Below are 25683 nucleotides of genomic sequence, written 5' to 3' on the forward strand. Positions count from 1 at the left end.
CTGCTCTGCATTGCTTGTTTATTTTATCATGGGGAGCTTAACGCAGGAATTGAGTCTGGGGTTAAGTGTGATGGGGGTCTCCACTGCCCCCTGTGCCCCCCGGTGCCGGCTGGGAGTTGAGGCTGTGCCGCTGTCCCTGCCAAGAGCCAGGAGCTCAGGGAGGGTGCGTGAGTGCAGGGAGGGGGCTGAGTGTCACGCACAGGAGTGACTCCCCGAGTGAAATGCCACCGGTGACCTCCAGCAGGCCCTTGGAGCCAGAGAGTGGAAGTCGGGGTGGCGAGAGGTGCTGGCAGCCCTGCGTGCTTGTTTTCCAGGGCGGGAGGCCAGGGGTTGCTCCCGTCTTCCCGTCCCCTCCTCCGGTGCTGCTGGCAGCAGGCTGGGCTCTCAGCTGACAGTCACGGGGAAGGCATTAGCAAAGCAAAGGGGAGTTTCCTCGCCCCATTGCAAGAGAAGACGAGGTGCTTTACCCTGGCCCTCTCCTCCTGCAACCCTTCCCCACATCCCCACAACACCCACGGGAGAAGTCGGGCACAGCCTGAGGGTCCCCCATCATCCACATGCACAGTGGGGGGGAAAACCAGCCCGGTGCTGAGCGCCTGCCCATCTCCATGAAACCCACCAGATCCTCCGGCGGCCAGCAACCGGTGTGCCCGTTCCCTGGTCCGTGTCCCCTGGTCCCAGCCCCAGCAACTGTGCACACCCGCGGTGGCCTCTGGGATGCTCAGAGGACCACCCGCCGGTCCAGCTGCTCTGCCCGCCCGGCTCGCTGGTGTCTTGCTTCCAGGTGCTTGTTTTGGACCTTCTCAAAGTGTTGCAGCAGCTCCGTGTAGTCGATGTTGGAGGCTGCTGTTCTCTTGAAGCTGGCACTGGGTTTGGTGTTGTCCCTGCAGGGTGGGAACAGACAGTGAGAGTGGGGAGGGGTTGGGGATGTCGGTACTGTCAGCATCCAGCACTGGAAGCACCAAAAGCTTGTCCTGAAGAAGTTGAGCTCAGCACATCCTTGTTATGCTGGTGCCCCATTAAACAACCCCAAAGACATGTATCAGTCCCCCAATGATGTGAGAAAGAGCCCAGGAGGCCTTGGGACAAGGAGGGGACAAGGAACATCTCCATCTTGGCCCCACAGGGGAGGTTCAACCCCTCCAACATAGATGTTCCCCTCTATTCCAATCCATTCCAGCCAAAAGCAGTGAAGAAAGGATGCCAGCGCCCTGTGCCTCAGTTTCCCTGTCTCATTTTTTGAGCAAGCCAAAAGTACCCAGTGGCAGCAGGGAAAGCCCCCAGGGATGAGCTCCGGTGGCTAAAACCCCCAAAGGCAGGCTCCTTAGGGCTCCAGCTATGGATGCTCAGCCCCATGCTGTCCCCATGCAAGGAAGGGGGGAACACCAGCCACAGGATGCCCACAGGAGGATAGCAGGCAGCTCTGGTGGCCCCGGTATCCCCCTGGGGAGGGGGCAGCTGGGGCTGGCCGGTTATGAAAGCTGGCTTCGGTGTTTGAAGGAATGTAGGTCAGAGTTAATCAGATGCTCAGGCCGTCTGACAGCTCGAAAAACCCCCACTGCTGGGTCTAGTGGGGGGGAAAAAGGAGGGGGAAGCACATGCAGCCCCCTCTCCGCCCCCCCAATTAAATATCAGTGCTGGGTTGTGGGTAGGAGCTCAGCGCCGGAGGCCACGAGGGATAAAAGCCATCCCAGGGAAGCAGTTAAAAGCCAAGGAGCAACAACGGCAGCGGGGGGTTAATTCAGAAACCTGCCCATCTTGGGAGCTCTTTTTGTTCCCAGGCTCTGCCAAGGCAGAGCCGGCTTTACCATCAACCACCCCCCTCTATCCATTAGCCAAGGGTTGGAAAGCAAATGCCACTGGCAGCACCCCTGGGCAGGGAGCACGAGGATCTCGGCTGGTCCCCAAGGAGATGCCGCCCTTGCACATCTCATGGATCCCCAAAGGCCAGGAGTGGGAATGGAGCTGCCACCCAGAGGCGTTTGCACGGGTGCCGTGGTCCTTTTGGGTGCCACGAAGGCTGCCCAGGCTGCAGGGGGGACGTTTTGGGAGCACCCCCCAGCTGCCGGAGTCTTTCTCCATAAACCTCCTTCCCAGCTCTGCTCGTTTCCATAGCGACCCCACAAGTGAAATTTTCCATCCCGGATGCCAAATGCCTGTGGATGAGGCACAGCCCTCCCAGGGTTACCAAATACAGACACAAAAAACCCCCCGAGCCAACACTCCCGGCCACGGGGACAAGGAGCAGCCACGGTCGCAACGGAGCTGGGGGCGAAAGCTGGAGCCCGGGGCTGAGCCTGGGATCGGGGCTGAGCCTGGGATGGCAGGGATGCTCAGCTGTGGGGGAACAGCTGATCCAACCCCAGCCGATGCTGGGGGTCCGTCCCCGTGGCACTTACGTGGTCTGCATGAGCTCGGGGTTGGGCACGCACTGCAGGCGGTGGGACAGGAGCTGGAAGGCGCTGCTCTGGGGCAGCAGCATCAGCAGCCCATAGAGAGCCTTGATCAGGTAGGGGTTGTTCTTCACGTCCAGCAGCTGCAGGCGGAGATCTGGGAGAGGACAGGAAGAGGATGGGGAGGCAGGGAAAATGCATTTCACCTCCAGCTGTAAGAGCAGGTTCCTCCCACCCCATCTGACAGTCCTGTGGAGGCTCTAAGCCTTTGCCAGCTGACCCAAGGGGCCCCTGCATGGCACCTCTCTCCACTTCCATTAACTCATCCATTTTGGTGTCCCACACCGTCCCTCTCCTTGACACAGCCCTCAGCTGCCAGCGTAGGAAGGGGGCAGCTGCCTCCCCAGTCTCCCATTCCTGCTACTGCTCATCCCTGAGGTTCATCCCAGTCCATGCTGTCTGCCTGAGAACACATATGCAACACGGGATTGCTCCTCAGCTCCTGCAGAATTAGCAGAAATACTGCCCACCTGGAGCATCACATATCCAGAGGGCTGGGTGACACCCTCCCCGGGAGGCTCTGGAGCAGAAGGGATCCTCTCTGCCTGGCTCTGACGTTTCCATGTGCTGGGCCTCAGTGCTGCTCAGCAGAGGGAAAACCAGCTCCATCCCTCACTGCGCTTACAGTGGAAGGGTCTTCTGGAGCCCTACAGACAACTGAAGTCCCACCTGGGGCAGCCCAGGGCATGAGGCAAGGTCTGTGCCCCAGCATCTCACCTCCTGCTTGTCACTCTCACCTCTGGGGTCTCCCAGAGAATGGAGGCAAACCCAAAGATGCTGCTTTATGGGGGACACGTCTGTTCCCTATCCTGGGATGTGGAAAATAAGCTGAGTGGGGTGGAGAACCCTCAGTGAATAATTTTGGGCCATGGAAAATCACCATATACATGTGGGTGACTCACACAGTGGGAGAATCGTCCCTGGGGTGAGGGACAGGATACTACAAGAGGGAGCATGACTGAGGGTCTCTACTGCCCAGCTGCTCTAACCCTCTTCCCCCAAACATTCCACAACCTTGGCCCTATAAAGATGCCCCACAAACTCCATTCCAGGACATTTCCCAACAACCGCAATGCCCTGCTGCACCTCCAAGGAGAAGCCCAGGGGCAGCAAACTGCCATCACGAGAAATCCTCCTGCAGACACAGGTCACCCTGCCACATCCCCTGCTGCCATCCCAGCTCCCAGTGTCACATCTCTGAGCCCCTGGTCAGGCACTGCTGCATTACCCAGTGGGAGACCCACACTGCTGGGCGCTGGAGAAAGCAGCAGGTCTCTTTTTTTTTAGAACTTAATTCTCCATTTACAGCAAAAAAACCCCTTGCTAAAGGCCCCAGCAGCATCCATAATGGCACCCCGTGCATCCGAGGGTGGCACACACAGGGCTCCCCTCATCTGACACCCTACTCGTGCACCCCTGGAGATGCTCAGTGCGATCCAGTCTGTTCCCCATCCCTTTGTTGGATGCCAGCGTCGCTCGCTCCCTTAACCTATATCTGGGGGGCACGCTGCCCCCCCCGTGCTGCCAGCATGCCCTTCTCCCGACGGGCAGCTCCAGAGCTGGGCAAACCTCCCGGCAAGAAGTCTCATAACTTCTGCTCTATTTACTCGTGTGGCGGCTGCCGCCTGCGATGGAGGAGCGGGGAGGGGGAGCACCGTGCGCCGCCCCTTCCCCACCCGGGGCTTCCTCCTTACATGTGAATATGGGGCACTCGATGAGCTGCACCAGCTTGTCCACTTCAGTGAGAAAATCCACAGTGACCTCCAGGTCCCCGCTGGATGTGGCTGATAAGGATGTTACCTTGGCAAAAGGTGTCCGGGCAGCAGCAGATGGCTCGCGTGGGTGATGCCCGGTGTGGGCCGTGGCTCTGCCAAACCCTCCCTGCACCATCCACGGCTCCTGCGGGATGCGAACGGGCAAGGAACAGGCAGGGCTTGCACGCAGGCAGGGCTGAAAGGTCTGCAGGGTGGCCAAGGGACGATGGAGGGAGACAGGAGGAGCAGAAAAGGATGGGGAAGAGGCAGGCTGCCCAAAAGGCCAAGAGCAGGCAGGGTGATGGTGCAAGGGAGGACGCTTGCTTTTACCCTCCTGGCCCATGGAGATGGCATGTCTCCCAGAGGGAACGCCGGTGCGAGCCGGGAGGGGAAGCTGAGCGTGTTATTGAGCTTCTTTGCATGGAAAACTGCTCAGGGAGGCTTGGGGTTTGCTGGCACACAAAAATAATCATTCTGCTGCAGGCAGATGGTGAGCTCACAGGGAACTGAGCCATGCTGGGCACTGCCTGCTCCTCATCAGGCCAGGAGGCCAAAGCCTTCATCTTCCTGGGAGGAAGAGGACGTTGAGGAGCCTCCCCTCCTGGGAAAGGGAAGGTCAAGCCTCAGTCAGCGCACGCTTTCCTCTCTCTACACCACAAAAAAAAGGATGACACAAGGGGAAGGGAGCTGGCACACGCCCAGCACAGGCTGCCCTGCCCCGGTAATGATGGGCTGCAGGGAGGAGGCTGGGCTGGCCTGCAGGGTGACCTTGGTGGCCACAGAGGGACCAAGAGCCAGCTTGGCCACTGGCCTGGCAGAAAATCCCCAAAGGATACAATTTCTGGATGAGGTCGTAGGCATGCTTGTAGTTCTGGGTAAGGAAGCAGAGGGACACAGTTGTCACAGGGTTGTGACACCAGGACCGGTACAGGCAGCAGAAGAGGTTACGGCTTTCCTGGGGAAAGAGGAAATCATTGGGATTTGGTCACCAGTGGGAGCAAGGATGTGGTATGGAGAGCCTCAGGTACCCAACACCAACCCCCCAGGCTGGCAAGTGCCACCAAGATGTGAAGGGACATTTCTGGACCCACCAAGTCCACCTGGCATTGGCATGAGCCCACCAGCCTCAGGAGATGGAGATCAGGCGGGTTTTGGGGTGACAGTGTGATGAGGTGGCCCTCAGGGCTGCTGCATCCACCACAGGACAAGGGGCTAGAGGATGATGCTGTCCCACCCAAGGGGACACCACTGCATGACTGGCCTTCAGCAGGAGGAGAAGTCTTCCTTCTTCCCCCTTGCTTGGATGTCACTGGTGCTCGTGGCAGCTGCTTGGCAAATCCCACAGGAACGTTCCTGGCAGGACAGCTGAGGGACTGCGGGGCTCTACTCCTGCTGTCACCTGTCCCCTGGCCTGTGTCAGGGTGCAGGGAGGAGGCAGCAGCTGCTTGAGGGCTTGGGAAGCCTGTTCCCATCCCAGAGAGATAGAGTTGGGCACGTCCTCCAAGCCCCCCTCAACTCCTGAAGAGTGGAGGAACAAAGCAGTCACCTGGGCTCCAACCCTGGGACCTGCCAGGCGGGGGCTGAGCAGCAAGATGCATCCACGTGTGGCTGCCTGATCCCCACCACCCCATTATGTCCCTCCCCAGCCACTGAGCCTGCTCCTGCTGCCCATACCGGGGTCTTCAGGTCCTTCAATTGGTTTCTCAGCTGGAAGAGCTCAGAGGATGTCAGCAGAATGGTGTTGAGGGTGTGGACCATGGTAGAGGCGAACTTGAGGTCCTCCTCCCGAAGCAGGATGTCTGCCATGGAGTGGAAGATGTTTTCTGCATTCAGGAGTAGACAAAGCTGCCTGTGTATGAGAGAGGAGAGAAACCAGGGGGGAAGGATGGTTAATGAGCACAAACAAGACTCTGATGTGAGCCTGCTCCTCCAGAGAGGACCAGGGAGGAGATCTGGGTGCACCAGAGGTTCGGTGAGTGCGGTGGCAACAGAAGGGAGATGCTGTGGGGCAATACCAGTCTCTGCATTTGGAGGACGCAGAGCAAGAACAAAAAATAAATAAATAGCTGGGGTGAGACATATCCCTGGTCGTGCTGCTCTGGCAACCTTGCTGGCACCCACCACCACAGCTTGGTGCCACCTCCAGTCTACCCATGACCTCCCTCAGGAGGTTCCAGGGTTACTTTCCACCCTGAGCAGTGCAGGGAGTGTGCAGCAGCACCATTACAGAGGGCATGTGATGGCCCAGTCAGACCAGTATCCCACTGACACCAGGGAACATGCCTGTGAGCCTGGCCAATGGGGAAAAACAATCCCTCCCAGCATTGTGCAACCCAGCAGCCCTGGAGCCAGAGGCTGCTCTTTGAACTCCACGCTCCGGCTGCCATGAGATCTGGTGCTGGTGGCTCCAGAGCTCCAGCTGAAGCTGGAAGATGCCTGTGCTCCACTGGACATCCTGCCAGCAGCACTCTCCCCAAAACACGGCGTAACCAGCACTGCAGCCCACGATGATCTGCCTGGCTGGGTCACGGCAGGAATGTCCTGCTTAACAAACCTTGAGGCATTCCCAAGATTTTCAACATTTTTTAGACCAGAAACAAAAAAAACCGATTTTTTTTCCTCTCTTTTTTTTTTCCCCTCCCACATTTGTTTGGATTTGGGGATTTCCTGTTTTTCTCCAGGCTCTTGTCTTCTTGGGCAGTTTGTCTGAGGACACCTGAAATGCTGCCCAGCACCAGCTCAGCTCCCCAGTGTGGGCATCAGAGAGACAGAGGGAAGCCCACCTGGCTCTCCAGCATCCCAGCTTCTCCTGAAACAGCAACTCTGCTTTCCCCCAGCTCCTACCAAACACCATTCCCCACCAGATAATCTTAGCTGGACATCAGATTTCCACCTGGAGGTATCTTGGAAGGGTTTCAGAGGCCAAACAAGGAGTAGCTGCTTGGTTTGGCCAGGAGGTGGAGGGCACACCAGAACTCCCCCCACCAAGGTCATGTTTTCACCTCCTGGGGTGAGGAGGAAGAAGGAGGCGAGTTTTCAGCCCCCATCCCTGTGAGGAAGGACTAGTGGAAGACTATGTGGCTGTAGTTAGACACCAAAGACCATACCCTAAAGCCTGGTGGTTTAGGGATGCAGGAGGAGAACGAAGAGACGAGATTTTTCCCTCTTCAACACGCGGAGGAAGAAACCCCCCATCTCTCTGCCACCTCCTCTTCGTGCCAAATAATCCGTCCCCTCCTCACCCAGCGCCGGCTGCTCTCCATCAGCAGCTCCCGCATCCCGCGTGGCTGCCGCCGGACAATGAGATGCTCTGTGCGGGATTTTACATAACCCAGCCCGGCCATCGCCCTGGACCCCGCTAAAATGGAACGGGCTGTGATAAATAAGCTCATTTATCCCAATTATTCTTACGTAACTGGCTGCATTCATGGGGATGAAAACGCTTCCCTGATTTCTCGCCGCTTGGACGCGGGCTGGCTGGAGGAGGGAGAGCGGTGGGAAAGTGAGGCATGGAGGGAGGGAAGGGGAAGGCACAGGCTTTTAGTCCGTCCTGATGGGGCCAAAAGCAAATCAACAGCTCAGTGCTGCAGGCAGGATCTGGTCATTGCCAGCTGTGGCAGATTAAGCCCAGCCTGGGCACGACCAAGCCCAGCCCAGGGGTAAGCTGGCTCCACACTACCCTTCTCCACTAAGAGGGGACAACTGGGTGCCCCATCCTTGCTGAACTTCCTCCAGCAGCCACGCTGGGCACTTAGACTACAAACTGGGATGATTTACTGTGCCCAAAGAGGGGAGAGGTCCTCCAGGGACAAACACCAGGATAGTTTAAGCCCCAGCTGCAAAGTGCTCGGTGTGCTGGTACAGCCAGGGACCGGCTGCACTGCTCGTGGCTGGCAGGGAGCTGGTGTTTTTCACGCAGGGAGAAAGGCTACAGAAAGAGCTCAGCAGCTGCCCCGCAGAAAGGCTCAGAAAGGCTACAAGCAGAAGCTTGTTTGAGCATGGAGGAGCCCCATTTGCCCTGGGGAGCATGGAAGGCAATCCAGTGACCTCCGAAGCTCCCCTCGTCTGCCCACAGCAAGGATACTGGTCAGGTCCCCCCTCTGCTGCTCCTCCAAGGATGCTGGTCAGGTCCCCCCTCTGCTGCTCCTCCATGGAAAAGGAAGGCTCTCGCTTTCCATAAATAGGAGCTCTGCCATTTGGCTGGCGAGCGCCGCGCTCGCAGCGAGCGGGGGGCTGAACGCGAGACGCTTTCTAATTTCAGGCCTGGTTTTCATTAGTGAGGAAGGGTTGGGATTGTCCCCCCCCTCCTTTCGGTGCCACTGGGGAACTGGAAACTGTCGGGGTGTTAAAGGAGCAGCCGTGTGGAGACCGTCCCTGCGCTTCAAAGCCGTGTCACCTCACGGGGATGCCGCCCTGCCTGGGCACCAACCCCTCCAGCTGCCCCCAGGCTCTCTGGGAACCACCAGCAGAATAAGTTTGCCAGTGCACAGCATCCTCCTGCGGCACAGGCAGAGACCCTGAACTCCCCCCCAATGAAGCCCCTTGGTCGGCACATCCCAAAAGAGCCCCCCAAAGGAGGGGACAACTGGCTGGCCCTGCAGCTGCCGGCCTCTGTGACAGCAGCCAGCAGCTGAGCCCAACTGCCAGCACCAGGCGGCTGCTGGTGGGATGGGAGGGTCCCCCGGAGCCCATCCCCTGGGAGGCTTCGATGGCACGAGGGGAACGCCAGGCTGGCTGGGAGGAGGCAGGGCAAGGGGCTGAACAGGGAACAGGTGGCTTCTACTGAGATGCCAGTGGGGTGGCTGTGGAAGGGGACAGGGCAGAGGGGACAGTGAGTGGGAACCATACCCCTTATATGTACACTCCAGAAATACATCCCAGATATACACATGCCATAAACACAGGGGTGTGTGTGTATATATACACACACACACCCCTTTAATATACATATCTCCCCAAATATATGCCATGTGATGATGGAAGGAACCGGCTAACCCCCCCTGACGCATCATTACAGTGAGATGCCTCTCCCTAGAGCTCTCCCTGCATCCCTGTGGATGACATGTGCATCCCCTTGTCCGTGGGGACCCAGAGAGTCCCCAGGGACGTCCTGGCATGGAAGAAGAGGGGAAGAAGTGTCCCCAGGGAGGCAGGAGCTGCAGAACATCACGGCACCACGCTGGAGACATTAGGCAGCCGGCGGCACAGGCACATGGTGATAATGAAGTGAGGTATTTAGGCCATTAAAATTTAACTCCTTAAATTAAAAGGGTTATTCAAGCCTTTCTGACGGAGCCAAGGAATGCGTCTGCAGGCAGATGGGAGGCAGGGTGTGCCTGCAGCGTGAGGGACACCCCGAGCACAGTGGGGCTCCCAGGGGACCCAGCAGGTCACCTCCAGCCCCTGCTGCAATCACAGGACCCTGCCCTCCCCTTGCCTAAAGGACTCCTCAACAACACAATGTTGGCCAAGGAAAGAGCCACAGAGGTCACCACAGGCTTTGCATGGCCATGTCACCTTGGGGTTCCCCTGCCTCTCTGATCCAGCAGCCAGTGCAGCAGTGTCAGTCGCAACAAATTCCCATCACACAAATGATCGGTGGGGTGGGATGGGGTATGGGAACAAGTGGAACAGGGATCACACAGGGGCAGGGTGCTGCTGAGGGGCAGCATGCTGGAGCCCAGGGGATGTTGGAGAGATGGGGTGGCTTTAGAGCCACATCTCCAATTAAGGGCAAGCCCCGGCATCCCTCCCAGTCCTCTTGCTTTGACAACTCGATGCCTGGAAACCAGCTAATCTAAACATCATCATTTCAGGGAGCTGTCTGAGCTCCCATCCTGCCTGCTCGTCCCTTTAACCACTTCAGCCCCATCCCTGCCCTGAGCCACCCCGCAGGAAAGGGACAGCAGAGGTCAGGGTGGCCCAAAACTTGCTCAAAGAGGGTGAAACTCTGTTTTTTCCTAAAATTAAAAAAAAAGTTAAGATGAAATCCAGCCTAACTGTGGAACCATCCCCTCCACTGGGACCTGTGGGGAGCCTGGGGGGGAAACACTGCTGGTCCCGTCCCATTGCCTGGCCACCATCCCGCTGTGTTCAATTAAGCAGGTGCTTCTTCATTAAGCACCAGCGATTCGCTTTATTAGCTCTGGGCTAATAGACACGGGGCCCCAGCTGGGAGAGGACTGTGTCTTGTCCCACTTCCAGCAACTGGGACAGAGCTGGGGCTGGGGAAGGAGCTGGCTGAGGCCAGGGGAGCGATGCTCCAAGGGGCTCTGCTCCGCTTTTCAGCTCACGAGTCTGACAACAACTTCCACAGCTGTGAGGAGGGCAGAGCCCCTCCATCCTTCCTCCCAACCCTCCTCTTCCTCCGCTCCCTTCCTCTCTCCTCCCCAAGGCTTTTCCCCACCCTTCCTGCCCGCTCCAGGCTCCCCGGGAGATGCCCTGGCTTAACACGCCTGCCCAGGGAATCCACAGCCTCCATGATGCCCATTGCCCATCCCCATTCCCCTGAAATCCTCCTGCCAGGAAAAGCAGTGTCCCCAGCCTGGCCCAGCAGCTGGGATCCTTTAGGAATTTGCAGAGGAAGCACAGATAAAATTAGGACTGGAAGGGGAGAAGGAGAAGAGAGCAAGCAGGGAAAGCACAAGGATGCCATTCCCCCATCCTCTCCCTCCACAGCGGCAAAGAAAATCCCAGTCCTCCATTCTAATCCCCCCCTTTCCCGAATCCAGGCTCCAGAGCAGCTCCTCCAGGCAAGGGAAACCATGGCAACCCCAGCAGCTCCCGCTTTACAAAATTCATAGCGTTTAATGGATTTCGAAGGGCTTGGGAGGTTTAGGAGCAGGGAAGCTCCTTCTGCAGGAGGCAGGTTTGGGGAGGAGAAGGACCCTCATCAGCTCCGGCTCCTTGGAATGATTATCAAGCTTCCCGGGGGAAACTCTGTGAAAGCTGCAGACCAGAGATGTGCAGATCCTGGGAGGAGGTGTGCGGATCTGGGAAGGAGATGTGTGGATTCTGGGAGGAGACGTGTGGATCTCGGAAAGCTGGAAAGACGAGCCCTGCAATGCCTTCGCTTGAAAAGGGAAAGGTGCAGAGTGTTTCACTGCAAACAAGAGAACCCTCCCCCGGAGCGTCTGCCCGGAAGAAGCCTCTGCACGAGAACTGCTGGCAGAGCTGCAGTGCCAGCACGGAGCTGGACGCTCCCCCGGGATCCCTGGGGATCCCCAGAGCAACCAGTGCCTGAGAGCAGCACAGAACAAATGCACATCAGTATTTCAGACCAGCTTCAACTGGTGAAACAGCACCACAGTCCTGCAGAGCCTCAGCCCGCAGCTTCTGCTCCTCCCGGTGCTCCCCTTGGCACACCAGACTGCCGGGATGGCCTCCCCACTGCCCACTCGCCCACCAAAGCTGACAGTCCAGCCCAAAGCTGGGCACATCCACCCTGACTCGTGATGAACCCAGCCTGGTTCCCACCTTGGACACAGCCCCCTTCAGAGAGGTCACCTTCAGTTATCCAAACAGATATCCAACACCTCCGGACACTCACGTGATCAGTGAAATGCCCCCAGCTCCACACCAAACACGAGAGGGAAACAGGGCTGTAGCAAGGAGAAGGAAGACTTTCTTCAGAAGAAGTTTCTTCTTCTGATCATCTTCAGCACAGAAGAGGATCAACCACCAATATCCTTTGGGAAGGGCCAGAAGCTGGAAGACAACTAAATCTGAAAACTTAATGCTCCTCTCAGCCCAAGGCATGGCCCAACTCTCAGACACAACACAGATCAATGTGACAGCTCCTCCAAGGTGAAGCCCACTAGACAGACCACCAGCATCAGCCTCCAGCTGCCCACGCTGGTGTGTCCCATGAGTTTCCTTGAGAAAACTTTATGGTGACTTATGGATAAAGCTATCCTGCCCACAGAATTCTGGAATGGTTTCTGTTGGAAGGGACCTTAAAGACCATCTCATTCCAAATCCCTTGCCATGGGCAGGGACACCCTCCACTAGACCAGACTGCTCCAAGCCCCATCCAACCTGGCCTTGATGAGCTGCACTGATGAGCCACTGATGACCTGCAGAGCTTACAAAACGCTGTAGGAACATCTGAGCATCTACAGGAGGCTCATGTGGAAAACAGGAAACCTACCCCTTCCAAACCCTCCAGGAAAGCAAAAAATAACCCCCCTTGAAGCATTTCTTCTCCAGCTTTTAAACTTGCCAACGACTCGATGGCAAAATGGACAGAAAAAGCAAGTCTTGCCCCGGGCTCTTGGGGCTTCAAGCCCCAGGCAGGAGGATGGGCAGCAGCATTACAGCACGTGCCCGGCTCCAGCCCACCACTCCAGCTGAGAGGAAGGATTCATGGACAAGTGAGCCCTCCAGAGCCTGACCCCAGAGGGGCACTTACAGTGGGCAGTTATGTTTTCAGGCAGGCATCCTCCGTGTGGAAGAGGAGGAAGGGTAGAGGCTGGCTGAGGAGTGGGGGAGACGCGTGGAGCAGCAGCAGATCCTTCCTCCGAGACGTCCCTTCCCTTTCAGGCTGACAGCTGTGGCCTAATTTTCAAGAAAACTGACAAGCGCCTTATTTCTCCCCCTATAATTTCTCTTCACTGCAAATAAAATAGGTTAAAGGAGCGGGTGCAGAGCTGTGGCAACAGGAGCTGGGAGAGGCTGATCCTGTTCAGGGCGTGCACAGCTTGTAGAGAGAAGGGAGGCGTAGTCCCTGCACTTACCCTTCCACATCACTTTGCTTTAAGATGAAGAAATAAAAGTGCTTCTGTTCCTAGAAGTATAGCCAAGGAGCAGGCTGCTGTCCTAGAGGTGGATGAGCCTTTGGATTCCCCTATAGGGAAGGCAAATCTGGGGGAAGATGGTCCTGCTGGGCATCTCTAGACCTCTGAAAGCAGAGGGATAGAGTATGGCAGGAACACAGTGTGTGTTCGAGTGTGAAGCTTTCCAGAGGGAAAGGAAAAAGGGACTGGAAGGAGGTGGCAGTGTCCCACGGCTCAGGGGTGAGCATGCCCTGGGGTGGGAGGTGAAGCTGCCTCGTCTCTTCTACCAACAACTCGAGCACATCCTAGAGCTCAGGAAGGAGGTGCCTGTGAGTAATTCAGTGAGCCCTGCTGCACTCCCTGCTCGAGTGTCAGCTGAAAAAATACCCCACTTGTGCCATGGTTTAGATGTTCCAGATGTTATTTCAGCTCTAGTGCCGGGCTTGCCTCCACACCCGCTGCCTCTCACTGCCTTTCAGATCACAGCTGGATCACGATGCCTGCCCTGCCTTCCAAGCCAGGATCCCTGGAGGGATCCCAAGGAGGGGTGCAGCCTGAGGAGCCCTGCTCCCTCAAACCCTCCAAGGCCCATAGATGCACGAGAGGAGAGCAGATAGATGCTCCCTGCCCTGCCAGGCCCCCAAGAACCCCAGTGCTACAAGATGACCAGCTCCAGGTGCAGCAGAGCACAGAGAGCAGCTCATGCACTGAAGGGAAGCACTGAATGGAAGGAGCTCCAACCAAGGTGGCCTTTGCACAGCTCTATGCTTTCAGTGGGGAGTTATAAATGTCCCATCCAGATGTATCTTGTCCCAGGATATCCCACCCTAGGAGCAGCATGCCCAGCCAGACCTACTGGCTGAGGTGAGCTTTCCTGGTTTTTAACTGAGTGCCCTGTGCCTTGGAGACAATGCTGAGCAAGATGCCCCAGAAGACAGGTGGGGGGCAATGCTGTTATTCAGCCTGATTTCCTGGCTCTTCCCTCCACAAAGATGAATAAATTGAGCTGTCACAGTTGCAGAGTTAGAAAGGGAAACACCATCAGAACACTCAAGCCTCAGCTGATGGGACCAGACAGGTTAATTCAGCAGCCAAAACAAGCCCCTTGTCTGCACTGACCTCTGCTTCCCCATGATGAGGGTCCTCACCCCATCAGCCAGGCAAGGAAAATTTGGGAGACACCTTGGAAGCTGCTTGTGCTGAAATGCTGCTCTGTATGACGCAATGGCCAGCAAGCAGGGGAGCTGTGGGCTTCTCTCCCCACTGCCCAGCCCACCTTCTCCCAGCTCCCCCTTCCACAGCCCGCTTTTCCACAGCATTCCTGCTGAGATCCTGGGGAAAGTGCTGGGAGGGAGCAAATATCGCTGCCTGGGGACCTGCCCTTTGAAGGAACTTGGCCATTTTGGGAGGATTTTCTTCCCCTACGCACACTTCCCCTTCCTCCCCTCCACCCTCTCACTGACCCAAATTAGTCCCAGCCCACTCTGGCGCTGCCGCTCACATGTGGTTCCCATTTTTCTACAGGAAAACCCATCAAATCCTTCCAGGCAGCTCTGAGTACGTCTGGTCTCGGTGCAGCTTTGGTGGGTTGGGACAGTGAACTCATTTCCAGGGCCTGTGCACCCCAGTCCCCCTGGCCCAGCCCAGTGGAGGCATCTCCTGTCTTTCCCTGGGGGTCTTGCCCTAGGAGGGAGCTAGCCAGGGCTGGCCCAGCTCCTGCTCTCCCAGCAGGGATAATCCTTAGGCAGAGCAACCAGGCTCCTCCACTGTGAAGGTCACGCTGCTGGTGACTGCTGGTGTGTTGCAACCCTAGATCCAACCTCTAGCCTCGGGAAAACTGGGTTTTCCCTGCGGCTCCTGCTCCGTGGGGCTGGGAGGGTATTGGAGAGCCCAGAACGATGCCCCAGAGCCTTGGTGAACTAAAACCTCAATAGCCACATGTTCCTGTGGGCTTGTGGAGCCCACTGCATGCTGTAAGAGGTAACTGGAGAGCTGGGGGGTTTTGGAGGTACAGTGGGGTTGCTGGCTTCCACCCCAAATTCCCATTAGAGCCTGAGAGGAGCCCGGAGGCTCCTCTGTGCGTTCTCTCTGCTCCATTCACTGTGCATGGCTGGGGCAGAGGGAGATGCAGGAAAGCAGAGCCTGGTTGCCACCACACCACTACAGCACTGCTCCAGAACTCCAGGCATGGCAAGCTGGGGAGAGGAGATTTTGGGGAGCAGGGAGAGTCAAAGGGGGGTGCAGAAGGAAGGGCTGGAGATAAGCAAGGAGAAGCCCACTGACCTCTGCAGAACCGGGGATGCTCAACCACCCTGCTCCACCACCCTGTGCCTGGCTGGGGCCTTGGGCAGGAGGGAGCCCCTCTTTCTGCTTTGCAAACGGACAAAAAATAACCCAACTAAAAGGCTTTCTCCGGTTCCTCCCGTCGGCGAGGCACGAGGAGGGGGATGGCGAGCGCACAGTTCATTAGAGCCGAAGGGCAGGCGGCCAGCGAGCATCCTGGCAGGCAGAGCAGTGGATTTTCGCAGGCTCGCTGCCTCCTGACACAGAAGCTTCCCTTGTAGCACTCACAGCTGTTTGGATTTTACCCGAGTTCATATCACAGTTTATCAAAGAGGCTCCGTTTTTTTTCCCCCCTTCTTTTTTTTTCCTGCACTTCGCTGAGCACAAGCCAAACGGTTCCCGCAAAAACAAACGCAGGTTTTGTTCTGCAATGCAGTGGCACAGAGGGTGGGAGAGAGGAAGAGGTGACACGTGTCCCCCCTCCAGCCCGGATTCACTTGTAGAGGGATTTTCAGGGCATGGGTTTGGCAGTGGGAACTGGAGGGGGCACAGCAGCATCAGCACACCCAAAGGAAGGAGGAGCAGGAGAGGATCGTGCATCCCAGTACTGGGCACTTCCAGCTCATCAGGAGGTGCTGGGATGTTTGGCCTAGCAAAATGTGCGTCCAGAGGAGCTCAAGACCATCCAGGCCTGGGAGAAGAGGAGGGTTTTGGTCAGCACCAGCTCCTGAGCCTCCCCCAGTGAGAGGCTGGGCAGTAGGGACAGCACAGCAGGAGGAAAGGATGAGGTTAGGGATGGGGTAGGAACCAGGGTGGCGTGGGTGGACACTGGCTCACTGCAGTATGGTGGCATCCTGGGACTGCAGTATCTCCTCATCACCAAAGCAGACACCCACTGGCTCTGTACAGGATCCCCAATACCTCCCTTACTATCCAAATCTGTGGCTAAACCCCCATCCCACTCCCTCCACACAGCCCTCCTCACTGGGATGCTGGCAGGCTTCCCCTTCCCTTCCCACTCTCCCAGATGGAGAGCACAGCCCTGGGAATGCCAGGCAGACCGAGTAAAAAGTGATTTAACATGCACCTCACTGCTGGCCTGCCAAGAGCATCGGATGAATGTCTGTGCTCCACAGGACACGCTGGCCCTCTGCTCCCCCCCTCTCTGATTCCTTGTCCTGGTTAGCAGGTTCAAACTCACTTTGCTTCTTTTCCCCTACTTTCTGTGGAGAAAAACAGGTGTCACACAGTCAGCCCCAGACTCTCAGAGGCAGCAAAGCCCTGTCATGCCCAAAGAGAGGGGACCAGCCACCGCAGCACGAAGGGTATCACCATACAGCCCTTCGTGCACCCAGCGTGACCTGCCAGCGTTTGTCCTCAGCTCTGTCCTCTTTGCTATCCAGCTCTCCACTGGCCTCATCCCAGGAGGACTTTGAGACCTCAAGGAACAGGCAGAATTTCCAGCCAGGTGAACTTTTCCCGTCTGCTGGAACCATAAACCCGCGGCCCCATCACGAGACTTGGGATTTTCCAGCTCTCCAGCTAATGCCATAAATTGGCTGAACAACCTTATCTGCTCCAGCCTATGTCTTCCAGAGTGGATGGAGAACCAGTCAGCCCTCCTGGCCACCCCCACCAGGGTTCAAGTATCCCCTCAAAAGCCAAGGATGATCCCCACTTGAACGGACAACCCCCACAAACATTGCACAGGAGGTGGCTGCAAAGTCACGCCAGGGTCCCTTCCAAGCAGTTTAACCTCAGAAAACACCCTGTGAGAAGGTGCCAGGCAGTGTGGAGGTTTGTTTAACAGCTCTATAAAACAAGCTGAGACAACCCCTGCGCACAGGCCCCTGCCTGGGGAGCAAAGTGCTGACTCAGGCATCCTCTTGTGCCCCAGGGTGCCACTGCTCTTCGAGAAAATGGCCTCACTGGGCTTAAAAGTTAAGCCCTGCACTTCAAAGCATCCACACACGACATGCATGGGGATGTCTCCAGCCACTCAAGCACATCCCATACCCTGGAGGGTTCATTTGCTGTGGCAAAGTATATCAGCCATGAATCCCTTCGCTGCTCAATCTCAAAGAGCAGCAAACAGCCGGCTGCTTTGGTGCTAGGCTCGGCTTAGTGAGCTGAACCAGCTCCTGGAGCTCAGACTGACCCTGGGGACAGCATGGGGACTGCACAAACAGCCACGGGGAGTAACAAGAGGAGAGACACAGCACCTTCCAAGGCCAGTCAGCCCTATCCTCTGAGCAGCAACACTGATGTCCATGGGGTAGGGCTTAACCTCTCACTTAATCCCCCGTCCCATAGCGCCAGTACCCACAAACAGGCATTAAATCCAGCCTGTAAATCTCGGTGTGAGCTGAAAAGCTCAGTGCTGCTCCACTGCCTGCCTTCTGACCGGCCAAGCAGCTTTCCCCTCCACAGGGTTCCTGCCCAGAGGATGGCTGTGCTGCTCCAAGGAGCCATGTGATGCCTTGGAAGCTCCTCTGCATTTTTCTGCTGCCCCAAGCCATCGTTGGGAGGCCAGCAGCTGAATGGGAGTGTTTGCTTCTTGCTTTGGGGCTCTGTTGAATCCAGGACGGCCACGTGCCAGCCAGGGCAATTAGAGAGGAGGGTGGAAGGTCCCAGATCTGCTTATCAAGGTAGGAGGTAACACTGATGCTCCTGCCTCTGACAACACTTTGGGAGCAACCTTTCAGTGCAAACATGGCTGGCTCCAGAAGAGAAGGCAGCACTCAGAATTCTGAGTTTTGAAGGCAGAATAATTTTACTGGCTTCCAGCCTAAAAAAAGTCACAAGTGACAGTGAGAGAGACAGACCCCCAAAGGAACCCTGTCAGCTGTGATGCAGAAAACTGATGCCAAGCCCCAAAAAAAAATCATTTGGAAGAGATCATGAGAGCAGGTTTCCCTCTTCCCTCAAGGGGAGAGGGGCAGGAGAGCCTGAGACTTGGGGGATTCCTACCACTGGAGTCCCCTTAGCACATCCCTTCACAAAGAGGGTCCCTTGCATTCACAAGGCATCTAAATGGCTTTGAAGAGCCTTCTCCTGGATGTTTCCCCTTCATCCTCCTCCTGCTGGGGCTCAGCCCAGCCTATGGGCTCCACCACGATGGTAGGCTCTCCTGTGAGATGCCCTTGGGCTGAGGGGATCCTGATCCTAAACCCTGTGGCATGGATGAGGCATCACACCTACATCACATGGTTTGATGTAGTTATGTTGCACTAGATCCCACTGGGGAAGGCAGCAGACTAATCCATCTCTTGGATCACCTCTCAAACCCCACTCCAATCCTCAAGCATGCAATGTACCACAACCTCTGTCTCCAAGACCCCGAGGACATACCAGCAGAGACTAAAGTCCTTTCAGAGTCAGCAACCAGGCACAAACAAACTTGAGTTGGATTAGAAATAAACTACCTTTAACCACAGAGCCCCCACCTGACCTCACGGACCTTCAAACTTTCCCACTGGAAACACGATGGGCAGAACTGCTGCGCTCTGCTTGAATAAACCCCCTGTCCCCAGTTTCTCTTTCCTGTGAGCACTAATCCTTCAGCTGGAAAGCACTGCCTAAACTTAACAGGTCTTTTTCCTTCTCTGCTTCACTGTTCCCAGGTCTGCTGTCAGCAGAAAGAGGCAGCAGTGGTCCCCAAGGGGAGGGGAAGACAATGGTACGAAGGGAGCGAAGAGCTTGTGCCAGAGGTGGGAAAGGACCGTGCTTCAGCAAACACTATCCTGGTTTCTCAAGCATCCCTGTGCCCTCCAGCCCAGGATGAAACATCAGCAGCATCTCTCAAGTCAAACATGAGGCTGGCTTTCCACCCCACTGTGCAAAACAGCTGAGCTGGCTTGTGGACAGGGGAGGGATGTAACGTGGGAACACACATACGGCTTCAATTTGAAAAGCGCCTAAAAATAGCTCCACGAGGCTCCCACGTTCCCCGAGTCTCTCCGGCAAGAGATCGATCTTTGCCAGAGAGTAGTCCTGTAAAAGTCTTCCTCCTCTATTCTCATCTTGCTTTTTCTGGAGGCAGCAGAGATGCTGATGTTTACATCAGTCCTTCAACTGCCATCAGCAGGTCTCAGAGTTAATCGGTGGTACCTGAGGGCACGGCTCACCCTTCCCAGAACCACCACTTTGGCTCCAGACCTGCATCTATCCCGTGTGAGCCACAACACGACAAAGGACAGAGTCATCTATTTTTTTAGTTTTTTTTTTTTTTTTTGGCTTTACCAGATTTTTTGGGGCATGAGTCACCGTAAGAAGCCTCGGCTTGCTGAGCTGCCGCGAGCCAGTCCCACCGCACTGCTGGCTGGCTGCTGGGAAAGCTGGGCCTGCCAGCCAGGGCTCACCCTGCCACAACTGGGGGGAATATTTAGGGTGGCTGTGGTACAGGAGAGCTTTCAAATGGGACCCTGCCCAGGCTCACTGTTGCTGTAGTCACCCTGCTACCCTAACATGGCATGGGGCCACTTCCCTGCCAAGGGTGGCTCATCCCAGGGACTGTGCTGACCAGGGAGGGGAGAGGGGACACTGCAAGTGAGATATTGCTTCTGGGATGTATTCAGTAACTTCTTGGCGTGCTCTCAGGCTGCCCAAAGACTTGGGCACAAACTGCTGCCCAAGCAAGTACAACTTGACATCCAGCTCAGCTTTGCAGATTTTGGGAGCTCTGCGTGCTGTGTTTTCCCATTTCCACTGAGTGATGAGACCCCCTTATCAGTACCTGACACACCCCTCTGCCTTTGGAGAGGCAGTTCTCTTCTCCCACAAGAGCATGGCTTGTATCTCATGCTCTCCCCCTGCTCATTTTGATGCCGCATCCATGAAAGCAAGGGAGGAAAACCTAGGCTCCTGCCAGCTCCTTCCACCAACCTCCTTACTGATTTCTCCACCTTGCCTCCACCGTTAACCCTGTTATTTCCCAGCAAGCTGAGGAACTGGTACCCCTTGCCTCAGATGTCATTGCACTAAACACAACTCCCTGCCAGCTGCTTGGCATTCCAGCCTTCACGGCATTTGGCTCTCCAGCCTCCACAACCCTTGGGCCTCCACAACTCTTGGCTCTCCAGCCTCCACATCTCCATGCATCGAAACACATGGCCTTGGACGGGCACCTCACCGAGCCAGGTGCAGGGATTCACTCGGCTTGGCACTCTGAGTGCAAACCTGTCTTTATGCTCTGGCTGGTCTAGCTGTTTCTTAATGAAACAGGCTCTGACAACACTGTTTAATAAGGAGCCACTTTGCCTCTGGGGATGGGAGAGAGAAATATGGTGCCTTGACATGTGAAAGGCAAATCCCGTTTGCTCCAAAACCGTTTGCTGGAGAGCAAGGCAGGCTTGAGGAAACGGTTCTGGCTCCAAGGGAGCCACTGGTGCTTGGGCTGCTTGACCCTGTCATCCCCGTCCCACCTATCCCAGGGGTGCTCAGGGGCTTTGGTGAGGCTGGTGGAGTGCTCTGACCTGATGATGAAGGCTCCTCTGGTCTCCAGGAGTTTCCGTTCGCTGCTGAAGCGCTTGAGCAGGTTGATCATGAACTTGTAGAAGTAGGAGTTCATGGTGGGGGTGGAGGGTGAGCACTCCAAGCCCTTCATACCTGGGGAGGCAAGGGGAGAACAAATTAGAACAGTCAGAGCCCTCCTGCCAAAGCCTGGATCAGAGAGCAGACACCCAAAACATGGTCACAGCACTCAGCAGAGGAGGGCTGGGGCATAAAAATATTTCCAAGCCTTGTATAACTGTATCTGGCAGGTCCAAGCACAGCCAGCCCTGCTGCAGCTCTCTCCAGCCCAGGGGAAAGCATCCCAGGGCAATACCAGTCCTGGAAGAAGCACCTAGGGGTGAAGTGGGCTTTTTGGGAGTTCATCCCAGAGATGTTCAGCTTTAGTAGCTGGTAGGAAAAGGGGTACCTGAGACTCTACATTGAGGCAACCCCATCTCCTCGGATATGGCATGTACACTCATCCCAAAACAACCAGACTGCTGGTGAGCTGAAGTGCCTGTAATCCAACCCCACAGGCCACAGATGCCCCAAACCCAGCGTGGCAGACACGCACATTCAGCCCTGGGTCACAGCACGGCCACCACTTTACACTCAGTGACGTGATTTTCCCTGAGCAGGAGCCACTTGGTGCAACAGTGTCACATACAACGTGCCCCAGGGCTGGCATAAAGTACTGCTCGAACCACAGCAGAGCTCCAGGCTTAAGGACTGTACTGGTCTGTTTGCAGGGTGGGCAGACAAAGGGGCAGCTCCCAGCTCAGGGAGATATCCCTTCCAACCCACAAGAGCAGGGAGCTGGCAGGTAAAGATTGCTTTTCCCACAGTGAAACCCCAGGGGAGGTGGTTTATTTAGCAGGACGGCGCTCAAAGCAAATGTTTGGAGAGAGCGTTTCAAAGGCGACTTTGCAACAAGGGGACCTCTCTCTCTGAATTCCTCCCTTGGAAAGACCATGTCTAACTGCAGTAGGGGGGGAAGTCAGCACACATGAGCACCCCATGGTTATTCCCCTCCCCAGTACTTTCATCAGATAACCGATGGAAGCCTGAACAGTTTGATTTATGGATGTTGTCTGCTTCTATGGACACTCAGCAGAGCATGGAGCAGCCAATTAAAGATGCAATTAAGCTGCCAAAGCCCAGGAAAGCTGATGGAAAAGCCACTGGGCTGTTTTCCACCCTGCCTCTCCCAAAGATACGCAGAGATACAGGCAGGGCAGCCTCCCCAGGTTTGGATTTAGCATCTAAGAGAACACACAGAGCCAAAGAAAAAGGAAAATGAAATACAAAGTCATCCTCACCAAAATCTGGTGTCCTCTCCACACTGGAGCTGTGTGTTCACCCACCCCTTAGTTATCTGAAACCCCAAACCCGGCTTTGAGGCAGGCACCTCCCCGAGCACAAGTGTTTGCCATTGCATCACGTTTCCCCTCAGCTGTGGGGAAGATGATCTGGGGGGGAAAAAAAAAAAGAAAGGATCCAGCTGAGCCAATGGGCTCCAAAACAAAGGTGTGTTTGTTCAAAGGCAGGGAGAACCCGGTGAGAAAATACAGCCGTGCCCCACGTGTCCTGCCCCACATGTCCTCGCTCCAGCTGCTCAGCACTGCTCAAAAGAGAGAAGGAACATGGTCTGGAGGTGACATGGGATGGCTCTGCCTTCCCACTGCACCAGCCCACAGCCCAGCCTCAAACCTCCCAGCAGAGCCTGGCTTGCTTTCTGCTGGGAAGGGAGGTGAAGAGCAGATATAAACTGGCTTTCACAGCTTAAAAAGTGGTGGTTTTGCCTGTTTTCTTAGCAATGCCGAAGACATCCAAACCCGGCTGTGCTGCAACACAAGAGCCAGCAGCAGGCAGGACATCACACTTTCATTCCCACCAGCTAGCAATGCCCCAGTGCTGTAGCTTGTCCGGGGGAAGGTCTTATCTTGCAGTTTCTTTCTTCTCAAGACCCCAAAAATAGTCTCTCTGAGCCCCACAGCACCATGGATGGCACTGCTACCAGGGCAAGTCCCTTTTGGCAGAAGCACTGGGAGCAGCTCTTGTTCAGTGCTCCCTCCACATGGCAAAGCCAGTTTTGTACCTCACTGCTGCCTCACATGCCTTCCAGCCCAAACATTACATACCTGAAAACACATCCCAAAGGAAAAACAGGAGAAGGCAGCAATTCTTCTCCTCCCTGAAAGGTCCAGCACTTCTGCTGTGCACAAGGCAAAGCCCAGGAGCCGTGTGGCTGGGAATGTGGTTCAAGACTGACCACCCAGAAGCACCCTCAGATCCATGATCTGAGGTGGTATTTACAGCATCTCCTGCATCTCCACCTGGAGGTTGGGTCAGCTGAGCATCCAAAAGTCAGAATCTCCTTGGAGATCAGATCCCAGCTCCAGTCTGCAGGACTTTCAGTCCTGCTGTTTTCTTCCACCAACTGGCTCCCGAACTTCCAGCCTTTCTGCCCAGCCTAGAGTAAGCTGGGCAGTGGGTCAGGGATCTTGGGAGCAAGGAGGGACTGGGATACAGAGACCATGAGAACAAGTCTACCCCGTTTTTCTTAGGAGAGGAGAGCGTAATGTGACAGTCTGCCTACCACAGGGAGCTTCTTCACCATCCTTTGCCTCTGGGAGCATCGAGACAAAACTCCAGAGGGATCATTTCTCCATCCCTTACCCACCTGGCGCCCAGCAGCTCTGCCTGCATGTCCCTAAGGAAGGCTTCCACCACGGCACACCGTGCCAGAGAAACCAGCGTGTGGGAAGCTCCCGGGCTGCAAAAGACTCAACCAGATCTCAGCTGGAGTTTAAACAGGCAATACTTCTTCCAAGCAGGCAAAGCAGTTCTCTCTTCCAAAGCCTCCCAGTCCTCCAAACTTCCCGTTAGCTCTGTTCACAGGATGTCTAGGAAGCGGCTGGCACCTTGTTTGCCGTGGTGTGACCCTTCCTGGCGTAGCCCTGAGCTCAGCTCGCCGCCCCGCGGGTTACAGCTCAGCACCGCGGCGCTCCCGGCTCGACAGAACCGTAGGAGCAGCCTGTCAAGTGCTTCTATGAAACACGAGAAACAAGCAGAAAGAAGTGTTAAGAAAACTGTGGCATAATTAATTGAAGCTTGCACCTCTCCCCCTTTCCCCGAAGCAAGACTTTGCAGATCCGTAACCTGCCAGATCGGCTGCTAACGTAGCCGGGGCTGGTGGCACATCACAGCTCTGCTGCCTTTTTTTTTTTTTTTATCTGGCATGGAGGAGGGAGCTGGAAGAAGAAAGATCCCTGCTCAGAGGAATGAGGAAACTCAGCCCGGACATCCACAAGAATAGGAACAAATGGGAATTTTGGGCTCAGAGGAACATCAGAGCAGTGAAACAAGATGAGGCCACAATGAGTCCACACCAGCCTGGGCCCTTATCATCGAATCACAGAAGGGACCCTAATGCCCATCTAGTTCCAAACCCCCTGTCACAGGCAGGGACACCTTCTGCTAGACCAGGTTGCTCAGAGCCCCATCCAACCTGGCCTTGAACACTTCCAGGGATGGGGCAGCCACAGCTCCTCTGGGCAACCTGTGCCAGGGCCTCACCACCCTCACAACAAAGAATTTCTTCCTAATATCTAAGCTAAATAAATCCTGTCAATTTAATCCCAGTACTCTTTGTCCTATCCATGACTACAGCACCCTCCTACAGCCCAGAATGCCAGGCTTTCCCTGGATTCCCTTCACAGCCTAGGATAGAGCCAGGGACACGAGTGGGCTGCTTGGATCACCTAAGCCAGCACCAGAATGCGTTCCCCCAGCCACGGGGTGAGCGGAGCAAACGCCCGTCAAACCCTCCCGTGCATTTCCGAGCACTCACCAGCGGTTCACACCGTTCCCATCGCTTGCGTGGCCACGCTATAAATCAACCCAGACAGGCAATTAGGGATCTATATTAAGGCCCTTATAAATATATATTGTACATCAGCCTGGAACATTCAGGCCGTCTGGCTGCTTGATGGGCTGAGCTGTGTCGAGACCTGCAGTGCCCAAAGTGTCCCCAGACTGCTCCGGGTGAGACTGGCAGACTCTGACACGAACTTGGATTTTCCTATCTCGGCCACGAAGTGCAGAACTTCAGCCTGGCACAAAACACAACTTCTATTAATTTACTATAATTGGTTTCAAACCAGTCTTAATTAAAACCGGTGTGGACTTGCTTAACTCCACTGAAACCAAATTGAAATAAGATTGGAGCAGAATTGATTCCTTTCTGAAGCGAGCTAAAGCTGGGTAAGCTGGTTAAAGAGCATCCACAAGGGTATTTGTGGTGGTTTAGCTAAAATGATTTACCGCAATCTCTAATTGAAGCAATTTCAGCTCGGATATAGGGAGGGTAAGCTAAGAGTTGGCGAGGCCAAGCATCCTTCCCGCCCCGGCGCTTCCCCCGAGGCATCATGTTTCCAGCTCAGCCCGGAGAACGATCTCCCTTGGCTCCTCTGGGAGCAACAGGGATAAACCCGGTGGCAGCCGGAGCTGGTCCGTGAGCCTCCAGCCCGCTCGAGTGCCAGCGGCGTGGGAGGTGGCACTGCCAGATGGTGCTCGGCGAAACCCCCGGGCAGCGACGTGGGAATCTGCGCAGCGTCTCCCCCCCGGCAGCCCTTCCCCAGGATGTTTTGAATTTCAGCTTTCGCAAACACGGAGCGGCGAAGCCTCTCGCGGAGCGGGATAAAAATAGAGCCGTAAAAAAGGCAAATCCTCCCCTCCTCCTCCTCCCAAAAAGCCGGCGCAGGGCGTAGCTGGAAACAGATGTGAACGTGTCGGCAGCTCAGCTGGGCTCTGGAAAATCTCCGCTCTCCCCTCTCCAGAGCACAGGATGCTGCTGAGGAAACGAACCCAGCAAAACTGTGGATTGCACGGCCACAGGCTGTGCCCACCTGCTTTTGCCTGGTC

The 25683-nt window shown here is 55.8% G+C and overlaps 1 protein-coding gene across 1 annotated transcript in view; it reads right to left on the bottom strand.

The window, feature by feature from the left end:
- Nucleotides 1-25683, bottom strand: part of VAC14 (Vac14, PIKFYVE complex component) — a 57662-nt gene continuing 31979 nt past the window's right edge. The window contains exons 14-19 of the mRNA XM_017824487.1: nucleotides 20739-20871; nucleotides 5882-6056; nucleotides 5044-5162; nucleotides 4148-4227; nucleotides 2400-2550; nucleotides 1-884 (exon numbers count right to left, since the gene is read on the bottom strand). Of these exons, the coding sequence (XP_017679976.1) occupies nucleotides 722-884; nucleotides 2400-2550; nucleotides 4148-4227; nucleotides 5044-5162; nucleotides 5882-6056; nucleotides 20739-20871 (821 nt within the window). The 3' untranslated portion in view covers nucleotides 1-721. The remainder of the gene's footprint in view (nucleotides 885-2399; nucleotides 2551-4147; nucleotides 4228-5043; nucleotides 5163-5881; nucleotides 6057-20738; nucleotides 20872-25683) is intronic.

The sequence above is a fragment of the Lepidothrix coronata genome, unplaced genomic scaffold (genome assembly GCF_001604755.1).
Source record: "Lepidothrix coronata isolate B3197 unplaced genomic scaffold, Lepidothrix_coronata-1.0 Scaffold110, whole genome shotgun sequence".
In the NCBI taxonomy this organism is placed as follows: Eukaryota; Metazoa; Chordata; class Aves; order Passeriformes; family Pipridae; genus Lepidothrix; species Lepidothrix coronata.